Here is a 10,778-nt window from a genome sequence, read left to right on the forward strand (position 1 = left end):
AATTCCCGCGCCTACGTGCGTGTGTGTGACAAAAAAAGCTACTTAAAAAGAAGCGGTGACGGGGAGAGTTGCTGATGGTGTAGGGCACTTGCCTGCCTTGTGTACCAACACCGTGAGTGCGATTATCGCATATGACGGTGTGTATGTGTGTGACAAAAAAAAATAGCGGTGACATGCATCGTCGTGAACCGCGTCGCCGTGATCCGCGTCATCGTGAACCGCGTTGTCGTGAACCGCGTCGTCGTGAACCGTGTCATCTGCTTTTTATTGCGAGTGAGTGGCAACTGCATTGGCCATATTGAAAGGCGGACAGAAGGGTGACTTCCTGTCACGGGGCGGAAGTTTGCGTGTGTGTTTTGTATGCTCGCAGGGGACCATCAGAGAGCACAGACGAGACAAAGACTGCTTTGGCTCGAACAGCAGGCCGTGACCCAATTAGAAGCTCAAAGTCTCCGCCGCCCTCAGGTGCGCGAACGTGTGAAAAGTTCACCGAAAGCAAGAGTTGGACGTGTTCTGGTCTGAAACAACTAAGCGTGCCCCGAGTCATGCGAGTGGCGCCCAGCCCGTCCCGGCGCTCATAAAATGCAAAGACGGCGTGTCGCGTGAGATGACTTGGATGACTCCATCCTCCCCTGGAAATGTACTAATATTAGCCATGCTAATCCTTCCATCATCATGTTTGTATTGCTGTCACGTTGACAGGCGCTGACCCCATTGCGGGCTCGCCTCGCATGTGGGATGCTGCGGCCCGCAAACAAGTTTGCGCCCGACACCTGCTCCAGCCAACTTCAGTTGGAGCGGACTGGGCCCGGCGCATTAATAATAATAATAAGAATAAATTATATTTATAACGCACTTTACATTCAGAGGAATCTCAAAGTGCAAATTGTCTCTCCCGTGAGCAGTCTGCCAAAAGCCATTTGAGCTCAACTCGGCACCTTCTCTGAGCATCGCCACCAGCTTGGGAAAATGCAACATGCAACCTGCATCTGCTAAATTCAGTTGTCGAGCTTCATCAGCTCAAAAACATACTGAAACAAATCTGGAAACAGACGGCACCTTTGCCCTTCTTGAAACGATTAAAAAATGACTAGATTTTTGTTTGACACGAAAGGGCATCCAATGAGAAACGGACCCGCTGTTTTGTATTTTTTATCTTTATGTGAGCCGAGTGCAGGCATGTCGGGGGCAACTTTGGAGCGCCTTTTCATAGGCTTACTTTATGTGGAGAATCAAGGACAGCAGCTGCTGGTGTGTTGGGGAGGGGGGGCTGGCAGAATGAGGTCACCCTCATTGCTGGCTGCTCGTCCCTTTGCCAATGCCCTCCAAATAAACACACGCATCATCACTTCCGCCCGTGGCAAAACACGCAAGACTCCAGCTGAGTGTTTTAGTTGTCGGCAGATTGATGGCGTTGATGCATACGCGCACAAAGCAAAACGTGTGCATCTTGTTTCAGGTCAACGTCTCCTCAGAACGGGGGCAAAGCTCGAGTGCCGCCGCCATCCCCAGGCACACCTCTAGCGTGTTTTTGCTCGGCTTTGGGTTCAACATCAGCACGGCTTTTGAGCAGAGAGCTAGCTCAGAGGGCCTCCCAAATGACTTTTGGGTTTTTTGAAGACTAGGCGACAGGAGGGAGCCGACGCCCGGGCCAGAACGGAAGGCAGATCGGCCCACAACCCTCGGGTGGCTTTGCTGCCCCGTGACCAAAGGCCTTCTCGGAGGAGACCCTCCCTCCCCCTTGGTCATCCTTGCCCCGAGCCCTCATCTTGCCTCAGAATGCCTTTCCAACTATTTTCTGAGGGATAGGGGGAATCCAGAAACAAATCGTATCATAACAATAAAATAAAACATTTTTCACAAACGCCGAGCGGTAATCTGACAGTACGTTCTGACATTGTCCCGTCGTCACGTGCCGCTTTGCTGAGTCGAGGGGAGCTGACGGATGGAGGGCGCCCTCTTGGAGCGGCCGCGACTAAATGCAGACCACGGCATGGCATATAGACAGCGCAGCGCGTATAAATAGATGTCAATCCAAATGCGGCAAGGTCACAAATAACAAGAAAGGACAGATCCAAAAAACAGGGCGGAGGGAACAAGACGGGCGCAGCATTCCGACGACATTCCTCCATGGTGACGACGAGCCCGACAGCTGCCGTCATCAACGGCAAACTGCGACTCAACTTGCGCACATGCCTGGCGTGCCTCGGGGTCAGCGGCGTACTTGTGGCGACACCCTTAGAACTGCTACCTTAAAAACGGGAGCGACCTACCCACGGGTCCATTTGACCTCACTTTCAATTTTGGGGCTTGTTTCCCACAAAAAATGGCAGTTGACAAATTGACAGTCACAGCCAACTACTTGCACAAACGCTGCGGCTTCAGATGTGAGCCAATGAGCAGTCTCAAAATGTTGTCAGTTTTCTGGGTCTGTCCAATTTTTGACCCAAATTGGGCTGTTTTTAACCGGGCATTTTTTTCTATGTCATGATTGAAGACTGATCCGAGTGAGAACTCTGCGACGGGAAAAGGGGGCGTACACGTGAACTTGGCGCATGCACTCTACTGCCCTAGAACGTACTGCAACAAAAGGTGTTATGACACTGCAAAGTACACTCTACATATTTGAATATGTGCCTGACAATGATCAACATTAATGTGAGCTTCACTGTTCAACCGTGTGTGCGTGTGCGTGCGCGCGTCACACAATCAACATGCGCGTCCCAGCGGCTTGTCCCGCCCACAACGGCTCTCGGCCGCCAGCTTGCTGAGCCGAGTTGAGCCGAGCGGAGCCGAGTAGGTAGAGGCCCCAAGTTCCGTGTTCTGCGTTCCATGCAGCGCGCGACGACGGCGGGAGGAACGACAGCGAGTGAGCATCCGGTTTGAGGCAGGAAGCGACGAGGAAGCGAGCTTGACGATCAGAGGTGATATTTTTTCCGACTTTTTTTATCTTCGCTTCCGGACATTACTTGACGCCCCCCCCCCCCCACATACACACATACTGCCACACACCCCTCCTTTTTTAAACCCCGCCCACCTTTCCTTCGTCGTTTTCACGCGTCCTTTCAAACGTTGGTGACGTCACACTGCCAACTTTTCCGGTAATATCGCGTCGTCGTGGGACCGAGCGGCGACACGCACGCAGGCTCGCGCCGTGCGCACATGTCGTTCGCCTGTCGATGTTATAGTGGCACACGTCTATCGACACGTGCACGCGCCACGATCACGTACGGTGACAGTGAGTGACGCGCACGCACACAATGACGTGATGGGAGGTGTGCGCGCGTGCTGGGACGTGTGTGTGTGAGGCTCGCACGCTTGTCAGTGACTTCTTTGAAATCCTCACACTGCTGGTGGATCACTTCCGGTTTGAGACTTAAGGTGGGGAGCTACAGTGTGGGAACGAGAACCAATGTTTGCTTGCAAGCACCTTCCCGTTTCAAAAATGTGAGTGGGCCACACCTCCTTTTTCAGTGTGTTTGTGTGTCTCGTCTAGTCGCAGCATGGCACTATGGAGAGGGAGCGGTCGGCCCCTCACAGAGTGACCGTGCCTTTTGCCAACGCTTGGGAAGGACAACGAGAGCAGTCGTCGGACGTTGCCGTGGTGGTGTGATGTGATGGCGACACGCCGACATGGAGCGGGACTTCACCTAGTCACCCTTTGACCTTCATTAACGTGCATTGGAGGCCGCACTCACAAAAGCTCCCAACATGGCCGCCGGCGGAAGGACACACCGAGTGCGAGACTTCAACCGTTTCATCACCTGCTACCTTTGCGGGGGTTACCTCATCAAACCCACCACCGTCACCGAGTGCCTGCACACCTGTAAGTCGCCGCGCTCACTCTGTGGCCCAAGCTTGTTGGCACGTGACCCATGCATGTGCGTGCTTGGGTGTCTCCTCAGTTTGTAAGAGTTGCATTGTACAGCACTTTGAAGAGAGCAACGACTGTCCCAAATGTGGCATCCAGGTCCACGAGACAAACCCCCTGGAGATGCTCAGGTCAGAGCGCTTTCTCCTCTCATCTCATGCTTCCTGCGTCTTCTCATTTGACTTTCTGTCTTTCCATCTTGTGTTGTCTTCTCCTCACCCTCTTTCTGTTTCGACCCAGCTTCTTGCCCCGGGTCACCGATTGTGGTCGTCAGGGTCCGCTGTCCTGCCTGTTTTCCCGCGCGTCTCCCCACCGCAGCACACCTGATCGGATCATCGGCAAGATCATCCTTTGAATCGAGTGCTGCAGTGGGGAGAACAGGCGGTACAGTGGACCCGACAACCCCAATCGGTGACCCCTGCAGTCTGGCTCCTTCTTTTGCTTGTCTCATTGAAGTTGCTGTCCTCTCAACTCTCATCTGGACTGCCTCCAGGTTGGACAACACTCTGGAGGAGATCATCTTCAAGTTGGTTCCGGGCCTCCGAGAGCGTAAGTGCCGTGTTCGATGGCGGCTTCGACACCAACCAGGCTGACTTCATTTGTGCTGTCCAGAGGAGGAGGAGCGGGAGCTGGCATTCTGGAGGAACACCCAGTGCAGCCAGAACCTCACAGGTGTGTGTCTGTGTGGGGGGGATACCAGGCAACGACGTGCTCATGAGGCGAACCACTCATCGCTTGTTGGAAAGAGGACGTTAGGAAAATGTTTCTTTGTGGCAGCCGATGCAGGGACGGGGCTTCCTGATGTGACCGTTGCCGCCGCCGCCACCGACTACCACAGGAGCGACCCTCAGATTGCCATCTGTCTGGACTGCCTGCACAACTCGGGCCGGGCCAGCGAAACCAGCGTCACGGTACTCGTGGTCCAGCAACATAAGCGGCCCACCTCCTCGACCTATTGTGCTGCATGGTGCGCACGTATGCGTCGGGTTGAACGTGACACAATAAGGCTGTCTCGCGTATGTGTGTCAGGACCTGATGAAGAAATTCATCCGCTGCTCCAGTCGCGTGACGGTGGGCACCATCAAGAAGTTCCTCAGCCTCAAACTCAAACTGCCCAGCTCCTACGAGGTCATTAGCGTTTGCATTAGCATGAGCCGCTGCGCTCACCACGCTAACGTGTGTGAACGTGCGCCTGCCTGCCTGCCTGCCTGCCTGCCCGCCTGCCTACCTGCCCGCTTGCCTGCCTACCTGCCTGCCTGCCTACCTGCGTGCGTGCAGCTGGACGTGCTGTGCAATGGCGAGATCATGGGCCGAGACCACACCATGGAGTTCATCTACATGACCAGATGGAGGCTGCGGGCCGACAACGTAAGGAGCCCTTTTGCCTTTCATGACATTTGCTGAGGTTATATCTTCTGGCAGGCGTCATACATTGGATCACGTGACCGTATATTTTGTGCTGCCGCGCATCATGTGACCTCCACTGTGAAATCAGAGTGTTTGTTTTTTGAAGGATGACATTTTGTGCCTTTTTCTGATGCTGTGTGCTTGTCTTATTCATCTTCTTGCCTCGTAGACGTATCCCATGGTCCTGGAGTACCGACCGCGCATCGACTTTGGATGACGCGCATGCTTACAGGGTGGAGTGAAGATATTTTTGTAGCGTTCACACACAATGAAGAGTTTTTATGCTCCATAAAAATTATGATACAAATAATATATATGTAGGCGTGTGTGCGGACATTTTGTGCCTCAAACTTTGCTGATTAAATGTTTTTACTGTCGCTTGATCGCTTTTGAATTGCCTATATTATGTGTACTATGTGTCCACTCTGCATCCATTGCAGCCTGGTCATCCTGGAAGAGGGATCCTCCCATCTTGTGGTCTCTTCTCAAGGTTTCTCATTTCCCCTAGTAGGAGTGTTGAGTTTTTCCTTGCCCTCCTCGGAATTTAAGATCAGGGGATGTTTGAGAATATTTGTCAATTTTCGCACATATCCTGAGTGTTGTTAGTCACCTAAATCAGTGGTTCTTAACCAGGGGTGCGAGAATGCTTCCTAGGGGGTGCGAGGATACCCTGGGGGAAATTTACAATTTTTCGGGGATAATGGTCAGGTAACCGAAAAAAGTGAAAAATTCTGGAAATCAAGAAGTCATTGTGTTAATTGGCATTAGGGATAATGCTAATTAAGCCTTATAGTAAAGTAAACCAATTATTATTATAATAATTTAGGGTTAGGGGTGCGAGAACTGGTTGGTGAATTGAATGGGGTGCGAACAAGGAAAATGGTTAAGAACCACTGACCTAAATGTTGAACAGAGGCTGTGATGTACCGAAGTCAAATTCCTTGTTTGGCATGCGCAAACATGGCCAATAAAAATTCTTGAATCTTGAATTGTAGTGGCAGATGCTGGTCTTTCAAGGAGGGGAAGATCAATTTCGCCCTACATCTTAAAATGTGTAGGTTTAATGTCGCTAAGAGGATTAGGAAAGTCTGGTTCAACTCCGAACAGAATGGAAATTAAAAAATGCTCCCACAGATGTGTACACCAAAAGATTGCTGATTCGCTCATTTCACTGTCAATCAAAAAGGGATTCAGCCTCTGACAGACATCCAGTCATCATGCAGAAGCTGAGCGTCCGGGCCGGACGAGGCCAGCCCACTGCCCCATAGACCCCAGAGACGCTGGGCGTCCAATGAGCTGGACAAAGCCCAGAATTTATCCAATGACTTGTCTTTGTCTTTCGCTGCACTCTTTGCTTCCCTATTGAACTCGGTGGACAGTCAACAGCTACACTGTTTAAAGCAGTGTTCCCCAAACACTGGGCCGCGTACTGGTACCGGTCCGTAGGTCACTTGGTACCGGGCCGCCAAGCCGCACACGAAAAAAAAATTTTTTTTTTTTTATCGACGATCAATTAATTCAGGTCAAGACGCTCGTCTCGGTCACGTGACATGTTTCCCCAGTCGAGGCTGCAAAGCTAGCAAAAATGAGTAAGAATTTATTTTGAAAAATATAAAAAAAATTGGCGATTCTCTCCCAATTACATCCGTCGGTTCAGGTAAAGACGGTCGTCTCGGTCACGTGACATGTCACCTCAGTCGAGCCCGCGAAGCAAGCAAAAGTGAGCAAGAAACAGCAGGCACGTGCACTCATAGGAGGCAGGTGAGGCAGTGCCTCACCTTGCCACCAGGAGCGGTAAAGGGCTCAACATGGTTTCCTCAGCTGTCACCATAAGTTGTTAAAAAATGAATAATATAATAAAACATAATATAATATCTGTCCTGTGGTCTATGCTTTTAATGCAATTTTGGTGTGTTTCCTATACATTTGGATCATTTTCATAGTCAAAATAGCTGTATTTCTTGTTCAAATAACAACGGGAGACGAGAATCATAGAGGCTAAGGCAGTGACAGGTTGTGCCTCTCAGGGCGTGAGAGTGTGCACCACTCACACACTGTACTGAGCGCGTGCAAACGGCGCGTGCTTGCAGTCAGCGGGAAAATACGAGCCTTGAGGCAGCCAGTACCTTTGCCTAGAAGATGGGGCGATAGTGAGCCTGCGGCTAATAGTTCACGACACGAGTAAATGCGAGAGTAAATTAAGAAGAAAAAAGGAAGAAAAACGACCAACAACATTCGGTGCTAACGCGTTGCTATTTGGCTTTATTTTCCCTGAAAATGGAGGATATAATCTCGAAAATAAGAAATGTTTCAAAACTTGACTTTCAGTCAAAGCAAGAAATCATAAGTAAGGGAAGACCAACGCCAGATTTGCGAGGATTAATTCAAACTACGGGCCTCCCGGGACGGACTACAACACGTTCGCTTCAAAAGGATTGGTACTCTAAAAAAGACCGGCTTTGTGGTTGTGCTGCCAAAAATCGACTTTATTGCTTTCCCTGTCATCGAGATCTTCGTCCAGAAGGACAGGAGAATGGACTTCATTTACAAGTAAAGGTAAGAATACTGCAATGGTGTGTTTAAATGTACAGTGGTGTGTTTAAAATGTTATTACATTTAATCAAGAATGGGATAACAACCATGTATGCATGTAAATCTGACTTGTGAGTCAGTGCCTTAGCGTCATACAGTACGTTTGTAAATCTGACCCTGAGTCAGTGCCTCACCAACCCCAACCCTCACCGCACGTCACTGAGAAACAGAGATGTTTGGAAAGCTTCTTCGGAAAGGGAAAAAAGCCCAATGAGGAGACGGAAGAAGAGGCTACGACTTCTAAGAAAAGGAAAGCTGCATTTAAAAGAACATTTCTGGAGTCCTACTTAAGATATGGATTTATCGCCACAGGTGACTGACGCGCCAAGCCCACTGTGCATAATATGTGGCGACAGGCTAGCGAGGCAATGACGCCTTCAAAACAGCTTCGGCACATGCAAACCAAGCATCCTGCATTAAAAGACAAACCTTGACCACAGAGGCGTAGCCAAGCCGGGGCGGCGCCCCGGTTAGGACTCCCTGCGCCCCGGTTGAAAAAAATCGAGCTTTTTCGATTCTTCATTTTCATGCCGTTTTTTTCTTTCGGTCTTGCGCGAATGTGCTTGCGCTATTCTATGTGCGCGATGTTATCCATTCACCGTTTGCCTCCCGGACCCGGATGTTGTTTTAGCGATCAGCGAACGGCGTGGGTGATGTTCGATTTTTTTTCCTGTGGGCGTGCGCCCCTACTGGAAAAATTCCTGGCTACGCCTCTGCTTGACCACTTCGGGTGCCTCGGGTGTCATAGTCTCCGATTACGCCGGCTCTTTTCTGAGAAACAAGCTCAGTGATCCCACTAATTCAACGTAATGATGAGTTTTATTAATGAAATTTAATAAATAATAAATAAATAATTAATAATAATAAAAATATTTATGTCGTTTATACTTGTTTTTATGCCAGTCGTATCATTTTATTTCATCATATTTATATATTTATTATAAATGTATTATTTTGTGGTGAATTCTCTTCGGTGGTCAGCTGGTCTTCAAAAGCAAGCGGTGCAAAGGTGGCTGGCTCGGGGAAGGAAAACTTCAATGACACACGGCTGATTGGGGAAAGATTTTATTCAACCGATGTCAGAATTGAAGTGTCTCTCTCTAGCCAAAAGTGTCAAGTCCCCCCAAGTCTTCCCGCCCTCGAATTTTATACCCCGCGCCCCCACCTCACTCGGGCGCGTGCACACGAGGGCGGCTGGATGACCTCTGACCCGCCAGCCTGCCTTGCTGCTTCTTCACAGATGGCAACCAGCTGTGTCTATACATCCTGGTGCCAGTAAGCCTGCATTCCTGGACCAGGCCCCATAAAATCCCACACGAGCATGACCTGGTCACACTTAGGCTTACAAGTGAAATATACATTGCATGATACCACAATAAAAACATACTACAATTTATTTATAGAAATGTATTATTTATTTATGTAAAGGCCGGTCCGCGAAAATATTTCTGACACGTAACCGGTCCGTGGCGCTAAAAAGGTTGGGGACCACTGGTTTAAAGCACTGTGAAGCTGGGAGTATGAGAGGAAAGCCGCATCGTTACTAGCCGCATCAGAAGCTGATTCTGAACAAATGTTGAGCGCCTCATCGTGCATATTTAGTCAATGACGTACACGTATATTTGATCACTTATTTTTTGACATTTTAGGGTGAAGAGAGAACAACAGCTATGTGTACATATTGTATTAGGTTAGACAATCTCATGTGCGTTTTAATGTTCATAGGTGTGCAATGGTTTTCATTAGTTTATATAAACATAACTGCTCAATCAAAACACGAACACAACACACAGAACTGTATAAACACACACACACACACACACACACACACACACACACACACACACACACACACACACACAGGGGGGGGTGATGCCCCCCACACTCACAGATTCCAAATGGTCATGTGACAAGTTCCCACCTTTCCGGACAGTATAAAACAAGCTTTTGTTTCTTGTGCCGCCGTGCCATGTGTGCTGACCGCCATTAAACAACCCAAGATCTTGCCAATAAAGAACCAACTCTATACTCCACATCTTTGTTTTTCCTGGCTCAACTTCGGACGGCCCGCACAACACGCTGCAAGGGGAAGCTGAGCTTCCCTTCAGTCTTAGAGGAATCGCCTCTGCTTGATCGGTCACATGACTTCAATCCTGACGTCATCAGTAAGCGGAATTCCGCTTGCCGCACTCCGCAGTGTAGTTTGTTCTTGATAAGGTCTCGGGAGAACTTTTGGGACCTTCCTTTGGGGTGCAGGGAGATTGTGTGGGGGTGGGTGGGGGTAGACAAATCCAAGCATTCCCTGCATGCAGGTTAAATTTGGGAGGAACGCATTCGAAGAACTTGCCCAGGCAAGGATGACGTGCATGACAAGAATGGAAAGCTGCGGCGCAGCTGAGTTTCTGTGGGTCAAAAGGTCGTTGCCACTTAAAAACGTCGCCGGTGGCGCGATTGACGTGCTTTACGTTGTGGGAGATGACAGCGGTAACCAGAGACGCCAACGTCGCGTAGATGAACCTGGTTCTGTGACATCATGCCGACAGGTGGCCAAGAAAATGGCGCCACCCACGGTGGCCTGTCCCCAGGAACAAGTCATGTATTCTGATTCTTATATTCTCCTCAGCAGATGAATTGAATATCAAAGTAGCGCATGATTGATTGAGCAAGCGAGCTGACGTACTAATCAGAGTAATCGCAACTAGTTATTTGTACAAGTCTAAATCAAGTCATGTAACTCAAAATCGTGACTGCAAAATGTGACAAAGTGAGGGTTATAGGTCAACTGCTACTTACAACTGCGGTAAGTCCAAACGTCTGTCAGGAGTAATCTTGAGCTTTAACCAGAAGCTGCAATGGGTGCAGGTCATGTAACAAGTCAAAGTTAGGAAGCAACATTGAACGATGACTA

At 49.5% G+C, this 10,778-nt stretch overlaps 1 protein-coding gene across 4 annotated transcripts; it reads left to right on the forward strand.

Moving 5' to 3' along the window:
- The first annotated feature begins 2,722 nt into the window (after positions 1-2,722).
- On the forward strand, positions 2,723-5,666 carry pcgf5b (polycomb group ring finger 5b). 4 transcript variants are annotated; one of them, XM_037272199.1, is made up of 9 exons: positions 2,728-2,924; positions 3,503-3,826; positions 3,906-4,002; positions 4,365-4,420; positions 4,484-4,543; positions 4,649-4,782; positions 4,901-4,999; positions 5,150-5,239; positions 5,448-5,666. In XM_037272199.1, exons 2-9 carry the CDS (start codon positions 3,712-3,714, stop codon positions 5,493-5,495), a joined length of 699 nt encoding a protein of 232 aa, XP_037128094.1. In that variant the 5' UTR covers positions 2,728-2,924; positions 3,503-3,711; the 3' UTR covers positions 5,496-5,666. The 4 variants fall into 4 exon arrangements, with proteins under 4 accessions (XP_037128091.1, XP_037128094.1, XP_037128093.1 ...); XM_037272196.1 differs by having other exon boundaries at positions 2,723-2,924; positions 4,484-4,782; XM_037272198.1 differs by lacking the exon at positions 2,728-2,924 and adding an exon at positions 2,985-3,101 and having other exon boundaries at positions 4,484-4,782.
- Positions 5,667-10,778: the final 5,112 nt, after the last annotated feature.

Source organism: Syngnathus acus, chromosome 15 (genome assembly GCF_901709675.1).
Source record: "Syngnathus acus chromosome 15, fSynAcu1.2, whole genome shotgun sequence".
In the NCBI taxonomy this organism is placed as follows: Eukaryota; Metazoa; Chordata; class Actinopteri; order Syngnathiformes; family Syngnathidae; genus Syngnathus; species Syngnathus acus.

What these genes read in the sequence shown, in the direction of transcription:
- pcgf5b (XM_037272196.1), top strand. Translation starts at nt 3,712, where the DNA reads ATGGCCGCCGGCGGAAGGACACACCGAGTGCGAGACTTCAACCGTTTC. An exon ending in CACCGAGTGCCTGCACACCT is followed by an intron (nt 3,827 to 3,905) that starts GTAAGTCGCCGC and finishes GTGTCTCCTCAG; the next exon opens with TTTGTAAGAGTTGCATTGTA. An exon ending in GGTTCCGGGCCTCCGAGAGC is followed by an intron (nt 4,421 to 4,483) that starts GTAAGTGCCGTG and finishes TGTGCTGTCCAG; the next exon opens with AGGAGGAGGAGCGGGAGCTG.